The sequence below is a fragment of the Oryzias melastigma genome, linkage group LG6 (assembly GCF_002922805.2).
Source record: "Oryzias melastigma strain HK-1 linkage group LG6, ASM292280v2, whole genome shotgun sequence".
NCBI classification, from domain to species: Eukaryota; Metazoa; Chordata; class Actinopteri; order Beloniformes; family Adrianichthyidae; genus Oryzias; species Oryzias melastigma.
In genome coordinates, this window is record NC_050517.1 from 22,745,309 (window position 1) to 22,767,906 (window position 22,598).

At 37.7% G+C, this 22,598-nt stretch overlaps 2 protein-coding genes and 1 long non-coding RNA gene across 3 annotated transcripts; 2 read left to right on the plus strand and 1 right to left on the minus strand.

The window, feature by feature from the left end:
- Positions 1-397: 397 nt before the first annotated feature.
- On the minus strand, positions 398-12,799 carry LOC112152740. Its single transcript, XR_002920383.1, has 3 exons — positions 12,737-12,799; positions 1,205-1,441; positions 398-436 (listed from the first exon to the last, which is right to left on the minus strand). It is a non-coding gene; the product is annotated as an uncharacterized LOC112152740 (long non-coding RNA).
- On the plus strand, positions 6,269-12,558 carry LOC112152724 (nascent polypeptide-associated complex subunit alpha, muscle-specific form). Its single transcript, XM_024282482.2, has 2 exons — positions 6,269-10,464; positions 11,549-12,558. Exons 1-2 carry the CDS (start codon positions 6,495-6,497, stop codon positions 12,247-12,249), a joined length of 4,671 nt encoding a protein of 1,556 aa, XP_024138250.1. The 5' UTR covers positions 6,269-6,494; the 3' UTR covers positions 12,250-12,558.
- An 805-nt stretch (positions 12,800-13,604) lies between the features above and the next one.
- Positions 13,605-20,763, plus strand: fam185a (family with sequence similarity 185 member A). Its single transcript, XM_024282328.2, has 8 exons — positions 13,605-14,213; positions 14,291-14,400; positions 15,417-15,509; positions 15,683-15,821; positions 19,157-19,198; positions 19,278-19,373; positions 20,176-20,307; positions 20,404-20,763. The coding sequence occupies exons 1-8, from the start codon at positions 13,793-13,795 to the stop codon at positions 20,514-20,516; spliced, it is 1,146 nt and encodes a 381-aa protein (XP_024138096.1). The 5' UTR covers positions 13,605-13,792; the 3' UTR covers positions 20,517-20,763.
- The last annotated feature ends 1,835 nt before the right edge of the window (positions 20,764-22,598 follow it).

Sequence of the window (22,598 nt, forward strand, 5' to 3'; positions counted from 1 at the left end):
CTGTTGCCCTTTTGCAACAAGATAAAGCTCAAACTTTTAAACAGTCCTCTCTATGACTTAATACATATTTATTTCTCAAGCTTGCCAAGCCTTCATAAAAATCCCCCTTTGTCCCCTTGGAGTCCTCTCTCACTGGACAGACAAGAACTGCAGAAGATAATCCGTCCCGTGGTACTCTCACTTTCTATATCACTCATCTGTGCAAAAATTCCAAACAACTCTTTAATGAATCCCATGCTTTTAAATTCGAAACAAATTACTAAGTTATCTAGTGTTAGAAACCGAAGAAAATGCTGCCCAGATGTGAGGGACAGTTGATTCTTTCACTTTTAAGAGTCACTATCAGTGGTTTGACAAATGGAAAGCAGTCACACATGCAAAACAAATGCAGACTTACTGACATGGCCACAGATGGATAATTCCCAGGAAAATGAATCTGCAGGACATGACAAAGGAAATGATTTTGAGATGATAAAGAGTTGAATTATTAGATCAGGCTTTGTCTTGTGTAATGCTTCTGCTCAACAAATGTGTAATTATTAATTCCGTTGGTATTTATTTTTCTGGACACGCCAAACTGAGGCTGTAGAAAAGATCAGTGTTTCTCAACCAGTGATATTATTGTGGCATTCTTCTAATGACAGAGGACATATGTAAAGAAAATTAAGATCAAAACTACATTTTTGAGTGTTTCTTTATTTAAATCGTGAATCAGGAGAAGATGAAAAAAATGATGTCGGAAAAAGCTTGTCGGTGTGACGTAGGGGCAGCAGGGGCAAGCCACAAGTTTGATGCACCCACTTGCAAACAAATAGATCCATGTACGTCTTCGTTTTCCTCGTCTGAGCTGCTATCTGGCTCAAAACTCAATGGTTGGATATCTCCAATATTGATAGATGGCTCCAGACAAATGGATGATGGGAAATGGGAGCAGGCTTACCTCTTACTCAACTCCTCACAACTCAGAGGCGAATTTCAAAAGAAACTATGACTTATAGATACACAGGTTTTTTTTATTTAGCCTAAAAACGGCATAATCATAATTAAAAGTCCACTAGGAATACTTTATTTGGAAAGGTTTGGGACTTTAACATTAACAAGAGGATCCTTAAGTAACCCATGTTTTTTTACATTTTCAAGTGGTGGAAAAATTGACTTTAAATCAAAAAGATTGACAAACAGTGGAATAGATTATAAGTTTTACCTTCTCAGAGAGTGCTATGATTCTATTAGATTCTGGCTCTGCTCTCCCAGTTGCCGAGTTCACTCCAGTTCATTTGGAAAAGGGACGTTAAAGTCTGAGAGCTTTTGTCGGCTTACTTGGTCATAACAAACAAGGGTGAGGACGGGGGCTCCTCTGCCCAGTTTGGAGGGAGATGAAGTGTTCTGCCATGGCGTCCTGGCACCAGACCTGGACTGATGATCAGAAGTTTGTTTACGCCTGTATGGAAATAACCACAATGTTTACACCATTCACGGCTGAGCTTGGACATCGAAGAAAACTGAGTGCTGTGTTGCAGGAGAGCAGAAAATAAAGCTAAAAACAGGCAAAAAGGGGAGAGAAGGGCGTTAGTGGGAATGACAGAGTTTAGAAGTTACTAACAGAAAAAGGAATTAAAATTGAGTTTTTTAAACAATTCTGCACTTTTATTAAACATACCATCATTTTTGCTCATTCTCTAAGTGGGCTGTTTTGATGTGACTAAGCAGCAACGGAGATATTTTTTTATTTGCTGCAAAAGATACACCTCATAAATCAAAACATGTTCAGCCCTAAATTCCTCAAAGTGTAAACACATCTTTCTGACCATTTCCAAGCGTAAAGTTGGAGCATTGACAGAGGAAGGCAAAAAGGATACTTTATCTGGCTTTTATCTTGCCAGTGACTGTAAATTGTCAAATGAGTTCATAGCTTCATTAGCTCTGGAGGAGGAGGAAGACTTCAGCTTATGATGTATAGTCAGTCACAGCAGAAAGGGGTGAGCTTACGTGAGTGCAAACCATTACAACATTTTATCTAGTGTGAAAACATTTGTGGGAAATGCTGATTTATCTCGGAAAGTTCGAAAACATTGTATTTTTCAGCAAAGTAAACTTTTGAATTCATTATGAAGAGGATAAAAGCCCAAAGCCTGTAAAAATAAAAGCTTGTTAAAGATATCAAAGAACATAGAAGGGCTTTTAATGAAAACATTCAGCTTATTTACATGGTTTGTTTGTTCCAAGTCTAGAAATGGAGCTTCTTAATTTCCCAAAAATCTCTGAAGTTCACCCCGTTGTTGGCAGCACACATTCAAACATTCTTTACGTTCAATGAAAAGTCTACGTAAACGTGGTAAACATTCATAAATACGTGTTTGTGCTTCAGCAAAACCCTTGCATCCATGCGTATCTGCTCAAGTTTCTATGACTGTTTTCAGGCTTTCTTGAATGCGTGTCAAATGAATGGTGTGAACGTAGCTTGAAGTTACGTACAGTGTGACACACAGAATGTGTTTTCACATTATGTTAAGATTTGAGATTTTAATTTTGGATGTACAAGTGCGCCAAAACTGTGGCCAACACATAAATGCAAAAGCCACAACATAAAGACAAAAGCTGAAGCACAACAACAAAAGCCGCATTTAAAACTTATCACGTTCACATGAAGCTCCACAAGTGTCTAAGACCCTTTTTGGGCCGTACATATAAAACGCGTGTCCATTAAATGCGTATTTGCATGTTAAGTCAACTTTTGACCAATCAGACCAATTGGATTTGGTAGTGATGTATAGACAGCATCCCTTTTATTTAACAACCGTTTGAATATTAATCATGAAGGAGAAATTAGCAATTTTGATTTGTGGCTGGCCAGAATTACAAGACACTAATTCCTTCATATATCGGATTAGAGCAAGATTTGCACTATTTTGACATTTCACACCCAACGTATTCCAATCGTAGGGGATGAACACTTCCAAATAACAAAAAGCTCTTCCCTACTTGTCCCATGTGAACACCAAGGACTAAACATATATTCAAGAACCTTTGTTTATCGTGTTCTTGAACGCACACCAATTTGTTCATAGGTGACCTAGATTTAGTGGTGTGGCTGCAACAGCAGTTTTAACCCTCTCATGTATGAATTATTATCAAATCAGGTAGGATTTTTTTACGATGTGTTCTTTTTTCATTTTTAGAGATACAAAATAATGTTAAAAGTTATATATTTAAATTCTACAAAGATCCACTAAAGTGTACTTCATGAATTTTGTACAGTAAGAAACATCAATGTAATTATGGTTATTTGTTGGGATAAATGTAAATAATTTGAAATATGTAAATCATGATGTAATGGTGGTTCCTCCATCTCTATAGCTTGATTCAGGCATGGTTAGAGACAATGTCTCTGAATGGAGAAACAAAAGTAACAGTCATGAACTCAGTATCAATCATAGGATCTAAGTTCCTCTCAAATGAACTGAGCATTTTCTCTTTGCTTAGTATCTTACATGTATGTTTGCTATCAAAGTTGAACTCTGTAGTGACCTCTGCACATGAAAGGGTTAAACTTGATTTTTTTTTGTCGTTTAGCTAACCGTATACAACTACCAATTATTAAAAGAAAGTAATTTTATGAAAGTAAGTTTCTCAGAACAAAAGTTGCTCCGTCCTCTGTGATGTAATGCTGTTTAAACATTTTAAACTCATGATTAGGAAGGTGTTTTCTTTTCCATTTTGTTATCTGTTTAGTTTTAATCACACAAGACTTGGGTCCAGAATTCACTAGAACCATTTGGACATTTGTTTAAAAATGTTGAAATTTTTCCCTGGTGTTTCAGACCTCAGTTTGACCTCTGGTCTTCTTACAATTTCCCAACCGTAACACGAACTCACAAAAAAAAAAGAAAAAAAAGAAAAAACTGTTTTTAAACTTTACCCCCTCCTCCCCAGCATTTCATATTTTTTATATTTGATAGTGCAAGACAGTTATCTGAAAATCCTCTTGAGCTCAGTGTTCTGCTCACTTAAGTTTGCAGAAAATTAAGCCTGGAGTCAAATCGTTTGCATACCCCAAGGACATATGGGGAATTTCACGGCCTCAGCCTGGTAGCACTTTAGTCAAAACCTTTTGATCTTCTTCTCTGAATCAAAATGTCAAACTGAAGCATTTATACTTGTGATGTGCTTACACAGTGCAGATGCCTGCGACGGTCTATAGAGAGCCTTTTTCTTCCATGTTTAGCCTTGTTGCTTCCCAGCTCTTCTACTAAACAAATGGTTTCCTTTGTCATTTTAAAGAGAACAGCTGAGAAATCTCTCAGCCCGCCAAAGACCAAAACACTTAGGTTAGGTTTCACTTTAGAAAACAACAAGACAGTTTAGGCTACAACACTTAAACTTACAAATTGAAACAGATTTGAAACAACAAATGCTGGCACGGCTCATTTGTTCCATCCTGCTGCTATGTTCGATCAGAAAACAGCCCACAGACTGGTTGGCTCAGGTGTTTTCTCTTAGCCAAAACTCTGTTCCTCAGGAAGAGAGTGTTCATGGTGAAAAGCGCTTCCCCACCCAGATTACCTCACCAATTCCAGACACTTGTAGAGGATCAGTGCTGTCTAAATAAAGCCAATTTTACATGAAATATTTATCTACTCTGGCACCACTAGTGAATTCAACTTATCTGACTTTCCTGGCTTCCTCAACACAGAAGCGGAACCACCCGATCCAGTTTACTATAAAAACTAATGATGTACCTGCAGATTTGACAAACAGCTTCCTGGTTCTGGCCCAGCAGCCAGTATTTCTGCTAGAAGTGCATTTTTCTGACCTGTAACATCTGTCGCTCACGTGTTTGTGGACGTACCAACAGGAAACTTGGGATGCCGCTGCCAGGGCAACTGTGTCACACATGCAAGGCAGTGACATTTCTCGTTACAGCATGGAGTGAGAACGCCAAACAAATGGTCTTCATTAGGTGATGTGATTCAAATGGAGTAGAATGTAAGAACAGGATTAGAGGAAGGTGCATGGGCTCAAGAATGTGTGTTTTAGGACTTTTTCTATCTACTGATGCTAATTGTGTTCATATTATGAAATAAAAACATGTGTCCACTTCCTTACACTGCTTTGTCTCAAAGATGACTTCTGCTGGAGCATGTAAACGGTAAGAACAGGCCCTCTAGAAATAAGTAAAAAACTGTATTAATAAAAAAGAATGTTGCAGAGGATTATTATTTTAAAGTTCCACTCCAACTAGGTATTTATTGATACTTAAGGATTCTTAATAACCTGAATCAGTGTTGGTAACGTATAAATATTAAATTAGAAGTTATGAACCAGATACTGATCATTTATCTAAAGTAAATGGTAATGTAGAGCTGGGGTGGGTTTATATAAATGAACTTCCTCCCACTCCTTTTCAAGAAATCTATAATTTGATGCCTGATTATCCCATGTTTGACATGTCTTTGTATGGATGTAAACATCTGTTTATTGTATTGTTTATGTATTATTTTTGCTTTGATTGCTTGAAATAAACCATTTCTAATCTAATCTAGTCTAGTCTTGTCTAATATAATATAATATAATTGTAAATTTAACTGCAATAGTAACAGCATTTCAACAGCATTTTCATTTTTTTGTTATATTTATGCAAAAATCAAAAAACTTTTGTCATTTTTTACGATGTATTTCCTGAGGATCTGAAGGAGATTATTAGAATTTCATGGGACTGTTGATGTAACCCTGATGTCTAAGCATTCCTTTGTTTACACTCACTCCGTTTGCTTACAGCTATTCACAACCCGAAGATAATATTAGCATAGCAAAAAAATAAAAATAAAAAACAGAATCAGTATTGGAGCTATGGAGCCATAAAGCTTGAAACCAGCACAAACATTGAAAATAAAGACATTAATAGATCTATTTGTCAGCAAGTGGAGGATTTAGAAATTGTAGCGGAGCAGGGAGACTAGCCCATTCTTGGCAGTTGCTGCGTCATAAATCAGAGTTTTTTCAAACATCCGGTTTTTGTCTGCTCCTGATCCATCATGATTTGAATAGAAAAATACTCTGAAACGCAGTGTTAAATCCTACATTTTTTAATATTTCCTCCATGGTGAGAAAATGCTACAAAACATGTTAAAAACAGCAAAAACACTATTAAACAAAATTCTAGTCCCTCTTAAACTAGTTTGGAATTGAAAAGATTATTTTTCTTGCAAGACAGAAAATAAGACACATTTTCTTGAAACATGTTTTTTTTTACTTCCTAGAGATTCAGTTTTTTCACTGAATCTAGTAACACAGTAGTCCACCTTCTGCTGTTTCCTATTTTTCACCTGCTTCACTCTAACATTGTCGTAGAAATTTTGTTTTCACTTCACAGTTTCTCCAGGTCCTCCTCCCTCCTCTTCACCCTCCCACCTCAACTCCCCTCACTGTCACTGGGTTTACAACTGAGTTGGGTGTATTTACAGTCCCTCCCTTCTCTTGCTTCATTCTTTCCTATGAAGACAATGAAGTTAACAGCACCATGTGTGTTTGGGAGCCTACTGGCCTTTTTGGGTCTATCTTGGATCAAAGCAGACGAAGAGGTGGTCTTGAAGGGTCAAGGATTCGGGCCCTGCATCGCAACTTTACGACCCGAGAGAGCGTGCTCGCCTGGGCAGCATGACGCCACGTGCCCTTACCTGCTCCATCTGCCGCCGCTGACGGTTAATTTGCCACCACAGTTTCAAGAGCTGGAGAAGATCATGCAGGACCTGCAGAAACTGAAGGAGAGCGTGGACGAACTGAGAGAGATGTGTGCGAATTGTACAGTAAGCCAAACTGGGGGAGAGTGTGGGAGACAAAGTGGTGAGCGGGAGAAGATGACTGCAGGTAAGGGCACACGTGAGGATGAGAGGAACTGGGTGCGTGTGATATTTGAGGAAAATGATGGAGATTTCAGAGAAGAGTGTGGAAAAGAGAAGAAAACAGAAAAGACACATGAGGACAACACAGACGACAGGTTGATTCGGGAAGGAATGAAGGATAGAAAATCAGAACCTGATAAAATCAGTGACAAAAAAGAAATAAAAGAAAAGGAAACAATCAAAGAGGATACAAGAATTTATGATGCAGATCTGAGTGAAGAAGAAAAATACACACAGAAATACACAAAAACTAAGGAAACTGATGGAATAAATGTATCTGTGAACCAGGAAAACTGGGAAGAGACTTTTGGAGATGGAGTCAAAGTGAACAAAAATAATGAGAAACCAGAACAGACTGAGCTCACAGAAAATGAGAAGACTATAAAAGAAATGGGCTTGGATGAAAAAAGCAGGAAAATCGGGAAAGAGATCAAGACAGAGAGCGGGAACGGAGACGAGGATGGAGAATTATCCTCCAGCAAAACAACCGAAAGAGCAGACTTTGTTTCTATCAGTCCAACTCCCCAAATTAAAATGAGAACAGCTTCAAGGGCGGACTCGATGGACTCAAGGAAAGTAAGAACTTTTACATCATCTCTTCCATTGCCTCCTTTTCCCAGTTTCACATTAAGCTCAATCACAGATGTCAGTCAAAGCACAGCAGCTGGTCATGGACCAACCCAAAGTACAGGCCCTAACACAGCTGGTGTTCCCGGGCCCCGAAGCTTTGATGCAGATTTGACAACAGATAGGTCCACAACAACCACAGTGGGTGGTCCAGGGCTGAAGACCATACCTAACTTAGCATCCACAGGGAAACTTGAGGGACAACTCCAGGGCATCTTCAGCACATCTACTACAACTCCAACAATAATTAATTGGAAACTATACATGACTACATCACCCAGAGCTGAAGATGACAACAACTGGAAACCTAAGAGCCCTGGCAAGAGGCCCCAGCCTGGACGAGAACTGCACCCTGGTAAAAAGTATCCACTTGGAACTAAGCCTGAAGCAAATATAAACCTTAAAAAACCACCAAATAAACCTGACAAAGCTCAACTTCCTATCAAAAAGAGTCAACCCCACCAAAAAGAAAAGCCCTCTCTACAAAAACCCAAAGCAAACAAACCCAAACCCAATAGAGACTCAACACAAACCAAAAATGTTAAACCTGTTCAAAAACGTTTTCCTGATATTTCTAAACCAGATAAAACCCGGAAGAACAGTTCATTAGACACACACAAACAGGGTCAACCCCCAGATCAAAATAAAACATCTTCTCAGTCATTAATATTTACTTTAAAATTCCCACCTGCTGTCCTGAAACCTACAACTCACAGGCCTCAGGTTGTAAACACAACTTTGTCTGATACATTTTCTTCTAATAATAGTGCCTTTACACCAAAACAACATGAAAATAATCAAATAAAATCAATTATGAAATATAATGAAAATCCTCTACCTGAATCTGACTCAAACTCTGAATCAAAACATGAAGAAAAAGATAGTATAACACCTGATCAAGACGTTGAATCGAGTCCGAAGAAGCCAATATATAATTTAAGCCAAAAACCTAAAACAGAGCTGGAATCTGATTCAGTTGAAAAGGCCACTCAAAGACCTGATGAAATATTTTTTACGCCACATCCAGCACCCAACCAAACTACTGCATGGCCCACTCAAAGGCCTGCAGTCAGCAGAAACATCTCTAAATTGAACCAAACTGCAAAACTTGGACAAGCACCAAAGCAAAATCCAAAGTTTCAAAAACCAGGGACAGGCCTAAATACAAAGCCAAATAAAAACCAAAAACCAGGACAACCATTAAAAACTATTTCAAAACTCAAACCTCCCAGGCCTGGACAAAAGCCTCATCCAGGATTTACACCTATTCGGGACAAATTCCACAAAGCACAGACCAACAAAACCGCAAAACCAAAGCCTCCATCTCAGTTTAGACCTCCAACCAGACCTACATTGAAACCACCGGCAGACACAATTCAAAAGCCAGATCCAGCAGTTCAACCAGAGCCAAAGCTAGAAATAAAATCAGGCACAAATCCAACTCAATCCAGCTGGACTTCATCTACAATCCAAACCATGAGTACTACTATGCAACCTACACTTGGTATTGTAAAAAAGTTGGCTGAAGAGACTCCTTCTCCATTGGACAACAATCCCAATGCCAGTTTCAAGAAAACCATCACCGAACAACCAAATAATCGAATCAATTCAACAGAAATGTCTAAAGAAAACTTTTTGCCTGAGCCCAAATCCAACCCATACACAACATCTGAAGAGAAAAGATCTCAACTGGTTACATCAACAGCTGTTTGGGAGATCAAACCTACACAGAAGACCTCAACAGTTCATCAAAATCCTAAGATGATAAAAGAGGTGGAATCTGCAGCTGGTCCAACATCCACACCAAAACCTTTAGAAGGGTTAAGGGAGGTATCTGGTGACAACCGTCCTTATGAACCAAAGTCCAAAGAAGAATCAGAACCTAAGTTGACACCAACTCTTGTTCAAACTACTGCATGGCCCACCAAAAGGCCAACACTCAGAGGAAACATCTCTAAAACAAACCAGACTGCTAAACTTGGTCAAGCACCAAAGCAAAAGCCAAAATTTCAAAAACCAGGGACAGGTCTAAATACTAAAACATTAATAAAGTTCAAACCAGGACAACCACCAAAAACGAATCCAAAACTCAAACCACCCGGACCTGGACAAAAACCTCCTCCAGGATTTACTCCTTTCGGGGACAAATTCTTCAAAGCCCAGTCCAACAAAACTAATCTGAGGCCCCCATATAGATCTAAACCTCCACCCAGACCTACATTGGAACCACAGTCAGAAACCAATAAAAGGTTCAATCCAGCAGTTCAACCACAACCCAAGCAGGTGAACAAAAAAGTCACAGATCCAACTCCAATCAGCTGGATTTCTTCGGTTCCTTTTCAAAATACCAATACCAACAAACCACTGACATCTGGTCCTGTACAACAGATTTCTGAAATGACACAATCTCCGTGGGGCTCCAAGAACAACCTACAAAATGAAAATTTCCCGTCGAGCCCCAGCAACAGAATCATCATATCTGATATGAAGCCACAAAAAAACAATCAAGCACCAGTGATGCCAATGACAACAAAACCAAACAAAGTCGACAGCGAGATTCCTCAAAATATTATCTCAAGTACTATTCCAGGATCCACATTGTCGAGTGGATTACCTAAATATGACTCCACTTCAAAAATGCCTCACAACGTGGAGAAAAGCCCACCTGCAACCATAGTCCCATCCCCCAGTTCCAAAACTACCTCCACAATGCACCCTGACTTCAGGTCAGCATCTCCTACCACCCCTGGCCTTGACCCCCAGACCTCTGCTGACAGTGCACAAGAGCTGCGTGAGAAGAAAGACCAGGTGGCGGCGTTTCCTAACAACAGCCAGAGCCCAAACAGGAGCCCAGCAGACGAGCATCCAAAGCAGCACCCCAAGGCCACAGACGGAGACGAGACCAACAAAATATCCACAGAAACTACCCTTACAGGCAAGTGATCATTTTTAATGATTAAATACTGCACTAAATATCAAATGTCAAATAAGATGATACTTTTATAAACTACATTTTTACCGTTATCCACTTAGAACTAAAAATATGTTTACACGGGTTTTTGACTCAATTCTCAAATCAAAGAATTGTATTAAAAGATTAGGAGTAACCAGACCACATGTTAATCTTCAGACACCCACATATAAATAATGACAGTCTCATTTGTAGTCTGTGAACATCTTTGCAGAAGACACTGTGGCTGTTAAAAGTCAAAGAAAGAATCTGCATGTGTGCAAAATGTGCGACCCTGCTTGATTATTATTAGAGATGTTGAAACCACAACAGTGCAGAGACCAGCAGCTCTACATCCTTCTGTTGAGGAATTTAAAACAACAGTGAAAACATCTGAGTGGAATAAATTAATGGGAACTATCAGATGCCAAATGACAACATTTAATTAAATCCCTTTTTAAGGAGCTATAGACTGTATTGATGTTGATACGTTGTCTGATTTGGTAAGTTTTTGCTCATAACAGTGTTAGTGTAAGATGCACAAATATCGACATGAGTGTTTCAGAAAAAAATGACTATATTTACCCACTGTCTAAAATTTAATCCACAGATTTTTAACATTTAAAAAATGAATAACAAAAGATTAATTATTATGACCATAAAGTATTGAAAATTTGCTAAATGTTTTTCGCCAAAAGTATTTTTGAGACTTAATGGAAGAAGCCATTTTGAAATGAACAGGAAAAGACCTTCTACTGCCCCTGGTGGAATTATCAGTTACTACAAGACAGAAAACATGAACTAATGAGTTTTAAGGAAATGGGGGTCTCAGAAATGCATGTATTAAGCATGATATGATTGTTATATGAGGTTAAAGCAGCTTAAGTACAAGTTTTCTCTGAAAATCCACTTCAAAAGTCGTCTTTTACGGCTAGAATTCTGTGACATGTTGACCTCATCAATCATGTTTTACACACTCCATCTGCAAATGTGTAGCTTAAACTCTAAGGCATTCAAAGCCAGGCGTTCAGGGAGGATTTGATTTGAGTTTGTTTTTGTCTTTTTCCAGCGAGGAGAGACTGCTCAGATCTCCTCCTGTTAGGAGAAAAACAAAGTGGAGTTTACACGGTGACCCCTGACCCTCGCAGCAGAAGCTTCTCGGTTTTCTGTGACATGGAGCTGGAGGGTGGAGGATGGACCGTTCTGCAGCGCCGGCTGGACGGGAGCGTGAGCTTCAACCGCACATGGGCGGAGTACCGGTCCGGCTTCGGAGTGCTGGATGGAGGAGAGTTCTGGCTGGGCAACAACATGATCCACCTGCTGACTCGTGACAGGAACATGGTGCTGCGGGTGGAGCTGGAGGACTTCAACGGGATAAGGGAGCATGCGCAGTACCAGTACTTCAGGGTTGCCAGTGAGAAGCTGTTGTACAAACTGATGGTGGGCGGTTACTCAGGCACTGCAGGTGATGCTCTGCGCTTCAGTAGAATGTACAATCACAACAACAGGGCTTTCACCACCCCGGATAAGGACAACGACCGCTACCCCTCCGGGAACTGTGGAGCCTACTACAGCTCCGGCTGGTGGTTCGATGCCTGCATGGCGGTAAATCTCAACGGGAAATATTATGTGGGACCTTATAAAGGAGTGCGGAATGGGATTTTCTGGGGTACATGGCACAACATATCCAGAGAGTATTACCCTAATAACGAAAGGCACTCTTTTAAAACTGTAAGAATGATGACCAGACCTGCACGTTTTAAACCATAAATATTAAAAAGTGATCTCAAATAGTTATATTTGTCTGTGTTAACAGTTACAGACTGTTTATCATTATAGCACAATACTGTCATCTTGTGGTGGTGCATTTTTCAGAACAGTTTTGTTTATAAGGATGTGAACAGTTGCAAGGAGATGTGGCTTTGTATTTTTGATAGTTCTATTTGAAAAATAAGCTATAATTTTAAAAGCTACAATTTCAACAATTTTTTTTAATTATAAAGTTAAAAATTTGAGGTCCGAACATAATTGTTCCACTTTGTCTGTGATGTTTTGTAATAAAGTTTTCTGAGAAAACTACAAGTATTTAATGTGAATAGTTGCATCTTCTTTTTTAAACTGTGCTAAAACATAAAATACCCCCCCCCCCCACAGACACATAATATTATTTTAAACCGTTTTAGTATTTTAAGAGACACCAATCTATAAATTATATTTAATCTAAAGTAGAAAAAAAATGAATCAATAGATAACTTACAAGTAAACTCAAGTTCCCAACATCTTTCATTGTTCTTACGTAATCTTACTGTCCTTCTTTGACTGGGCAAAGCTAAAAAAGGGGGCGGGTTTATGTTTTATGAAAGAATAAACATCCGGTTTCAAAGTTTGCACCCTTCAGCATAAAAGCATGAAGGGTGAAACAATATACTGTATGTAATCAAATGTACTGTTCAACATAATTTGAAAGACTAAAATAATTTGCATAATTAAGACGTTTTACCAAGTTAATTATGTTCAAAATAAGCAATTTTTGGTTCATATTTTCTAAATTAAGATGCTTCCCTTTAATAGGGTTTCTTAATTCTGAAACAGGCAAGAATGCTGTTTTCTATTCTAACATTAAGGTTAAATATATGGGATCTACTATGAATACAAAATAATAAAATGACAGAAGTTACCTACTTTAAGGTCAAATTTGAAAATTAACCCTTAAACAAAATGTAAAAGAATGCAACATTAAACATGATCAGAAAATCTTATTATTCTTAACCCTAGAGAACCCACGTCTGCCCCTATCTTTCTTTTTTTTTTCCTTTTTATTAGTTTTTCAATCTTTTTAATTATCAGTGTTTTGTTTGCTTGTTTGTTTATCTTTTTTGTCTGTTATAATTGCTTAAAAGCTTAATTTATTATTTGTTTTTTGGCTTTCTTGGTATTTATTTTAAAGATCACTCTAATTCTCTGAATTATCAAAAAATGTAAATGTAAAAATGCCTTAACTTACAGATTTTTTAAAATAGGCACTACCAGCCAACGACTCAGTACATTACTATTATTTTTTATTTTTGCAAACCTCTAAGCATACGGGTATTTTAAGTAATCTACGTATGAAGCGTTTAAACACATTTCTATTTCTGAACAGGAAATGCGTGCTTTTATTGTGAAGAGTTTACCGGAATCAGTTATGGTTACTTGATGTGGACAAAATTGTAGCTACAATGTTGACTATGGGGTTTCAGGACATGAGTTTGTGTTAAATCGGGGTCAGACTTAGTTATATCAGCAGTTTGAAGAAGCTGCTTAACAGACAGAAATGTTCTGGACATTAGTAGCTCAGCGAGGATCCGGAAGTGTCCTCCGCCTCCGGTCTCTTGTTACAGCTTCCCGGTGTACTCTGCCGCATTCACGGTCATTCTCCAGCACCGTCCCCGCGACGTCCACCACACAGAGCGAGGCGAAGCCGCGTCCGGTGCGGCGGTGGTCCCTCTCCGTCAGCCCTTTCGTTAACGTCCGGACACACCTGGACTGCAGCATCTCCATCCGTCCTCTCGACCCTCACGCCTTCCCCGAGGCTGACCGAGCCTTCATCACCGTCCACGGTCCAGACTCCGAGCAGGAGGTCGGTTTGGACGACCTGCACGTCCACTATGACGAGGAGGTGAAAGAGTTAGTGATCTCCTCTGAGGGGATGGACAGCACCGCGTTAGTTGAGATGGATGCCCCGATCAAAAGCAGTGAGTACTAAGCATCTATGCACAACAATGATGATGCACTTTCTAGTTTCCGTCCCAAAATCTGTTTTTCTCCTTAGATCTCTTCATCACAGCTCGAGGAAAGGGGAACGTGCAAATCAGAAAGATGGAGTGTGACATCTGCAAAGTGGAAACAGAAAAGGGCAACTGTCTGTTGCACTCTATTAGGGTGAGTGATATTTACTCTTTTATATATAAAAAAAAAAAAACTGAATTCAAATGTTCCTAGATGATCATAAAGTCATGGTCTGGCCTTTTTGGGAAAAAGCAAAAATGCAGATTGGTGGAGGGGGTATCATGGTATGGAGTTTTTTTTTCTCCTGGAGCTGGGCTTGAACTTTTGAATGTTTCAGTATAGAGGTTCTTTCCCTACATAATTACTGAATCGACTCAATTTGAATCCCCAGTTTACAATTAGATCTAATGTTGAGGGTTTTTCTTGGGTCACATTTATGTTTTAAACAATTTTCACTTGGCATTAAAAACCTGACTTTTAATAATCTATTTAAATTGACCAAAAGTCAAATTTTATTTAATAAAAAATTGAATTTTTACATAAAAAATATTGGAAATCAAAAAAGCAGATGGCTCTAAAGGAAACAGTAAATTATTTAAAAGAATCGATTGAGGATTATTTTATATCAGTTTGATTATGATTAATTTATATTTTTAAATCCTGCCTTTTTCAGCACGTGAAGACCTTTTGTTCACTTTCAGACATCTGTTGTTTTTGGGAGCAGTGTCGGGATTCGTGTTCCAACAAGAAGGAGATCAATAGAAAGATACCCTTTCTAAAAAAATATTTTCTTTGGGATGAAATGGAGTGAAGACTTTAAGTCTGTCCTTCAGTCTGATCTAAAAAATTAGTTTCTGGAAGAACAGTGAAACCTTATCATAAACACTCCCAAACCTTGAAGAACTGAAGCTATTATAGCTGCAAACATTGCATTGATGTCATGTTGATTCTTATGCATTAGCCAATCACATCCAATTAGCATTTTTTTTCTTTAAGTTAGGTCTCTGTAAATGTCATATATTCTGGATCACCAATCAGTGCGTCCTATGTCTGAGCATTTATAATTTTCACATTAGTAAAAATCTAAAAACTGTTGAGCTAAAAACGTCTTGATCTGTCAAGAACTTCTTTATCCTTGTTTCATTTGTAGTCTTTTTTTTCCATTTCAGGGTCATGATGTTGAAGTTCAATCCCATGGAGGAAACGTTACAGGCACAAACACAATCCATGGAAACGTGGTCATCAGAACAGAAGGGGATGGTGTGAGTAAAGCGGCTTCGTGGTGATGCTCTCAGTGGTCATTAGGGGGCACCAGCATCCTTCAGCATCGATGCTCTCATCAATGCTGCTGAATGATGTTTCATTCTTCACCTGATGACTTAAATAAAAATGACCATTATCTACCAGCATGTCTGATCAATCTGTGTTTTTATAGGAGGTGAGCATCAAGAAACTCCAGGGCACCACGATGAACGTTTCCACTGAGTCTGGCTCTCTAAAGGTGAAGGCCATCTATGCTGAGTCGAGCTGCGTGTCTTCCTGCTCTGGGAGGGTTGAACTTGGGCACGCTCACGGTGAGCAAACGGCTGCATCACTTTCTCCTTATGCTGTGGACTCTGTGATTGAGTCAAACACGACTCTGAAACTGGAGTGTTCGTTATATCTTTCAAAATGACAACTAAACAAGAACAGATAAAACTACTGAATAATAAAAGATCCTAACAAGCTGTTTGGATAAAAAATAGTCAAAAAATTAACATGCTGACCATGTATGCAAAATGATTCAGTGAAAGCGGATGCACTGTGGCAATACCTGATGGAAAGTGTCGAAAGCTGAACAACAAAATCAAACTTTATTTATAAAAAGCGGTTCTCATGCTTTTTACAAATAAAACTAGAAAGGTTGCATTACCTGCGATAATGCTAATGTGAATGGTTTTTACTGAAAGTAGTCGCTGAAGATACTGAAGCTTTTTGCTGAAAATGGTGACGCAATTTACTTTAATTATTAAAGGGATTTGCTGAAAATACAAAAGCTATTTGCAAAATATTAAATTTGCAAAAGCTGAAAGCATGCTGAAATTTACCTAAATTTCTGAAAATTTGTAGTAAATTTGTAAAGCTTAAAGTCCTCAATTCGTGCAAATTTTGCAAAAATATTTAGCCAAAAAAAAAGCTAGCATGATGCTCAAATAAGCTAATGGCTAAACTCCAAAATCGAATAAATTTCCTCAGTAAACCAAATTAGTCAAAATGTTGCTAAAATAGAAGCTTAACTCTAAATTAGCCTAAAAAAACCCCAGAAGATAACAAATTACCCAGAAACGCTAGCATGTTGCTACAATATTAGCTAAACTCCAAATTAGCCTAAAAAACCTCAGTAGATGCCAAATGACCCAAATGAGTTAGCATAATGCCAATATAACAGCTCAATGCCAATTTTTTATTACTATAAAAGATTAAAACACAGCTCATGAATACATTTAAAGGCTTGTTGCTAATCTACTTCAAAAAACGTATTTAGATGACCTAATCATTTATTTCATCTGGGCAGGGTTCGGCTATTTTGGTCATTATTTCAAATCTATAAAATTTATGATAACCAAAAATACAAGCAGTAATGTTCTAAATGAGCTGAACGTTTTGACACCAAGACTGCTGAAATTGTTGTGATTGAGTTTTTACGTGACATTTTCTCCAACTATTTTCTTAGCAATTCAGTTTTTTTTTTATAAATCTGAAGACTCAAACCAAACAGTCATAAAGTGATAGCTTGTCATTTTTCTGTGTCTAAACGTTAAAATATTCAAAATCAAGACTCTAAAAAACAGTATGTCCCACAAAAGGATTTCCTGATATACATTTAAAATACATACCGTTTAGAGTTAAAATCTCATCTTTATCAAATTTCTGCACAATTATAAGATTTTGACATCATTGATGTTAAAAGTGGGAAAAACTGCCAGCAGGGGGCAACAAAATGTTTCTAAATCCCAAAACAGCTTAATTAAAGGAGTCACAGGATAAAAAAAAAAACTACAAAGAATATTTGTGTTAATTGTAGTTTTTATTTTCTTATTTTACAGTAATTCTGGTTTTACTTTTTACATTGTCTTTTTGTGAAAATACTTAATCTATACAGATGTTTAATATTTGCATTTACGTCTTCTGACAGTTACAAATGTGGATTTGGTTGTATATTTGTTGGTTGTTTAGTATCAAGCTCGAAGGTAGACAGAAAATTTGATGGATATTGAACCATCAGTTTTTCACGTTTTTATTGGGTTTCTAACTCATAGTTTTGTGCATACTTATGGTTTGCTGCATGTTTGCTCATGTGTCAGAAGGCTAGAAGATCATTAGAAATCTCTCATGCAATCATAGTAGCACAACTGGAAACAGTTTGGCTGTTTAGAGAAACAATAAAAGGTTGAGTATCTGGAGCATCACATTTGTGGGGTCGATTAAACGCTCAAAAGTGCCCAGAAATGGAGAACTTTCATGTGAAACTCAACTGTCTATTGTTGTTCTTAGAGATGAAGGCTACTCTATGCAAGAAATTGCCAAAAAATTGAAGATTTTCTTCAATAGTGTGTACTACTTTCTTCAGAGAACAGCACAAACAGGCCCTAACTAGAGCAGAAAAGAATGTGAGAGACCCCACTGTACGACTGAACAAGAAGAGAAATCGTCTCCAGTTTGAGATGGAGATTTATGTCTCACAGGTCCTCAACTGACAGCTTCATTAAACTACCCACAAAGCGCCATTGTCAACATAAAACGCCAGTGTCAACATCCATGGTGAAGGATGCTGGCCTTCAGCTAACAAAAAAATATGAATATGGGCAAATTAGACAGAGGAAGATTGGAAAAAAGAGCTGTAGATGGACAAGTTTGTGGTTTTTGGATCACACAGAATTTGTGAGATGCTGGAACAGGGCCTGATGCCGTCTGTCAATCAAGGTAGGGGGAACATGATGGTGCTGGTAAAGGGGAACGTTTGCTCACTATTTAGAGAATCAGCTGGTATTCTGTCTGTAATGGAGTGGTCAGCAGTTACCAGACCTAAACCATATTGAACTGTTGTGGCAGTAGTTTAACCATACAGTCTGTAAGAAGTGCCCATTCAGCCAATCCAGCATGTGGGAGGGGCTAGAAAAGAGGTGTCAAATTTCTCAACAAACTAGAATGCCAAAAGTCAGCAATGCGGAAATTGCTGCAAATGGATGATTCTTTGACGAACGCAAAATTTGAAGGAAAAAAATATTATTTTACATAAATATGATTATTTCCAACCTTGTCAATATATTGACTATTTTTACTAATCATTGTAGAACTAATTTAGTAAATAAAAGTGCAACTTTTCATGGAAAACACAAAATTGTCTGGATGACACCAAAGTTTTGAACATCTGTGTGTATATATATATTTGAATGAAAACTTACAAAGTGGATTTAAATTGACTTTTTTCTCCAGCTGTTCTTCAAAAGGAGATTTTTTTCCCCCCTTTGAGCTCAGTTTTGTGCCCAGCTGCTTTACATTAGTTTGCTTGGTAAAGCTGGCCTGCAGGAAAAACCCTAAAAACCTCTGGGCTCACATCCAAACAGGCTTGATTTAAGTGCAATGTGCTCCCAATTGATCACAAATGTCCCGAGTATTTTTGCTTTGAGATAGGTATGAAAACAAGTGAGCTTTAATAAAAAAAATAAAAAAACACCCATTTGGCGTAGTGAGAACATCATTCTGAAGGAATTTTTATGGGTTGTTAATTAGGATGAGCCTGCCGTCATGGAAACTGAAGCAGCTTCATGATGAGTGTCTGTCACACAAGGCTTTTAGTGTCTTTTAGAAGTAATACCTGAAAATATTGATGCTTTTTTATTTAGTGTTTTTTTTTTTTTCCTGGAAGGTAAAACTTTGGTGAAGAACGTCTCTGGAGACACCGTCATCGGTAAGCAGACTATCCTCTACTTGACCCCAGAATTTACAAAGAGTGATACGGTTCAATCTGAGCACTTTTACTTCAACAGATGGTTCAAATAGTTTCCTGAAGGTTTCGTCAAACACCGGAGGGATTGATGTTTACGTGGGAGATGGTGGCTCTGCTGAGCTCCACAGTCAGGAAGGTAACACAAGTTGCAGCTTTTACTCTGATGTTCTGCTTCGTATTCAAATTAGGGATGTGAAATTATTTTTTTTTACAGAAAAAATGCCCACAACGCCACAGCTATTATCTATTATATAAGGAATGATAAACGAGAGTTTATTATCATAAATTAATGGGGTATGTGGAGGACAGTAAAACTGTCAACATGGATTATGGGATTAATGAGAGGTTTGTGGTCAATATTTTTGGATTGCTAAGGAAAGGGTTTCCTACTGTTTTTATGTGTTAAATTGAGCGCTCTGGATCGAATATTTAGTTTTTTGTGCTAGGTTTTGTTTTTTCTTAGTTGGTGGAGATTGAAAAAAAAAAGTTAAAACTTTAAAAACATAACTTTTTAACAAAACTATGAATAAAAACAGGCAGGAATATTATTCCAGAATAAATCAATTTAAACTTTAAATAACTTTCTATATTTTATACTCCATAAAAATATATATTTTGTCAAAATTATTCAAGTGAGACAGAAGCGCAAGATAACATTGGGTCATTAATAACGATAAAATAAAATGATCTGGAGGGCCGGATCCGACCCGGGCCTTGACTTTGACACCTGTATTAGGAGAACTTCATAAAGCCAGATTTTTTTAGGTGTAATTTGATCTTTTTCTGTGCCACAATGTCATGAATTTAAATGAAAATATCTCAAAATCTGGCTTTTTAACTGCAATTATTAGGTTAGAAATTGTGATTAAAATGGATTAATTAGATTAATTAATGACAGCACTAATTGAAATGCTTTCCTGGTTTATCCGTCTGTGTAGGAGCGGTGACTGTACGTGTGCCCTCCACGTTAAGAGTTGGAGTGGAGCTTCATGGGACTTCAGTGGACGTCCAAGATGAGATTGTCGTGCATGGACTTAAAAACACCACCGATGGCCTCACCACACTCCGTGGTAAACTATTTGCTTTGATTTAATCAATTTACAAAGGGAAAAAAGCAAGAAAAATAACATTTATACTTCCTTTTCTGTCCTTTTTTTTAAAATCAGGTTACATGAATGAAGAGCCTCCAGCCGACCAGTGGATCAAAGCTCAAGCAGATAAGAGCTCCGTCACACTGAAGATGCAAAGCTGGTTCGAGTCTCTGAAGTTAGGAAGCTGAAGAACACAACAGACATTTTACTGCAGCCCCAAAGAATGAATCATTGGACTTTATGTTCATGCATCTACTGAATGTCAATATAAACAGGTATTTGATGTGAAATATTTATTTTTAAAAGTGCTAAATTGAGTATTATCGCATCCTTGCTCTACTGTGTATGCTGAAAGAGTCAAAAACTGGTGAAAAATATGGAAAAGAATCAAAAAGTGAAGAACACAGCTTGTAAATAAACTTTCACAACACTTAAGTGTAATGTTTCTATTTAATTAGTGCAATGACAGCATATTTTGAAGACCTACTCCATTGAAAATTGGCTACTTAAAAGTAATTAAGCTCAGAATTGCCTTTCTGTACTTTTTTATTCAAATCATTGAGAATGATGAAAAAATGGCGTTGGAAAAAGAGTTTATTTGTGATGTAGAAATTGCGCTGGGTGGTTCAAAAGCTTCCTGCTCCGAGCTCTCGGCAACGGGAAGAGAAATGGCGGCGGGGTTGCTCCGGACCAACAGTCCCACCCACAACTCAAGAGGTGAATTCGAACTCCTGCTGCTCTGCAGAAATTATGTCCTAGAAAATGACTTTTTTAAAATTATTATTTTGCAGCAAAATCATAATTTAAAGACCACTGGAAATGCTTTGAAAATAGATCAAAATATGATCGGTTTGGGACTTTAAAATGTTTTTTTTTTTTTTTTTGTAGATTTGAACAAAAAATGTACATAGATAAAAAGGCTGGGCATAAAGAAGAAGAACAGCATTATTTAGGAAATAATGAGAGGCTATAAAGAATATAGACGGACCATGTGGAAATGTAAAGTATAAATTTGATAGAAATATTTGGCATTTATACTATATTGTTAGAATATTTATCAAAGTTGGTAAAATATGCAAATTCAATGTGTTTTGTGATGGTTATATTTATTTTCTTGGACAAACACATTAAAAAGTATAATTTACAAAAATAAAACCTTTTCTAAAAAATAATTTTCAATAACTTCTGAGGTTAAAACAACCTGAAAAGAAAATCCAAGACTTTTCTGGCATGTTTAAGAACTGTCTCATCTGTGAACCAAAGCAGATTCAAATAAAAAATGTGAAAACGTTTTCTCCTCATAAATAAAAGTTTGGACATTTCCTTGTAACTCATGATCCAGTTTCACGTTTTTGTATCCAGCATAACTGTCGGGTTCACTGGTTTACAACAACGGACACATTTGCACGTCATATTTGCGTCTGCATCAGTACATTGACATTGAAACTTGATGTCCCTGCCGCATGGATCACATCTGTGTGAATGCAGCATTAGAAATATTGACTCAGACCGACTCAGAGCAATCGTTGTTGTGTGCCTCCAACATGACTATATCCATATCACGGAAAAATGGCGACGAAAATGAAAATGAAGGCATTTTCTAGTGATTTCTCAGCTGCTCAGTCCAGTTCTCCTCAATCACAACGATTTGAATAAAGAATTACTTAGAATTTTACATATGTCCTCCATCATGAGAAATATGCCACAAAAAAATGTTAAAAACACAATTTTCATCGGAGCAGGTCTTTAAAATCCCAAATTAGCCCAGTGTGTATATGTTAGCTTGAGATTGTTGAGGTGAGGCTGGTGTAGAGATGGAGACAGCATGCCAACTCTTCACAGAGAAATCCCAGCTGGGATTTTTATTTTTTTAAACTGGTCCTCTCCTCGCCATGCCACTCATTCTAAAGCTCATTTGTCAGACACTAAACCGCCATATTTGTCCTTCTAGACTGTCCAAGAGAACACATACGCTTTTAATGACGAATAAGTGAGATGAAAGACATTTTTTTTCCAGACATCTTTCATGGGACACGATTAATGTCCGTCAGGATATTATGCAAACAAAACCGAGAGAGAGGGTGGTCGTGAGCCAAGTTTAAAAGCCCTTCACAATAAAGCCTGTGGTCTTAATTTAGAAAATATTTCAGCTTCTTCAAACAAATGATCTTCAGTGCAGCAGACCTGCAGGCTCGAGTCTGATTTCTCCATCATAGTTTGATATTTTAAATCAGGCATTGTTGACTTTTAAGAATCACATTTATTTTGCA

What these genes read in the sequence shown, in the direction of transcription:
- LOC112152724 (XM_024282482.2), top strand. Translation starts at nt 6,495, where the DNA reads ATGAAGACAATGAAGTTAACAGCACCATGTGTGTTTGGGAGCCTACTG. An exon ending in CACAGAAACTACCCTTACAG is followed by an intron (nt 10,465 to 11,548) that starts GCAAGTGATCAT and finishes GTCTTTTTCCAG; the next exon opens with CGAGGAGAGACTGCTCAGAT.
- fam185a (XM_024282328.2), top strand. Translation starts at nt 13,793, where the DNA reads ATGTTCTGGACATTAGTAGCTCAGCGAGGATCCGGAAGTGTCCTCCGC. An exon ending in TCAGAACAGAAGGGGATGGT is followed by an intron (nt 15,510 to 15,682) that starts GTGAGTAAAGCG and finishes GTGTTTTTATAG; the next exon opens with GAGGTGAGCATCAAGAAACT. An exon ending in TGGCCTCACCACACTCCGTG is followed by an intron (nt 20,308 to 20,403) that starts GTAAACTATTTG and finishes TTTTAAAATCAG; the next exon opens with GTTACATGAATGAAGAGCCT.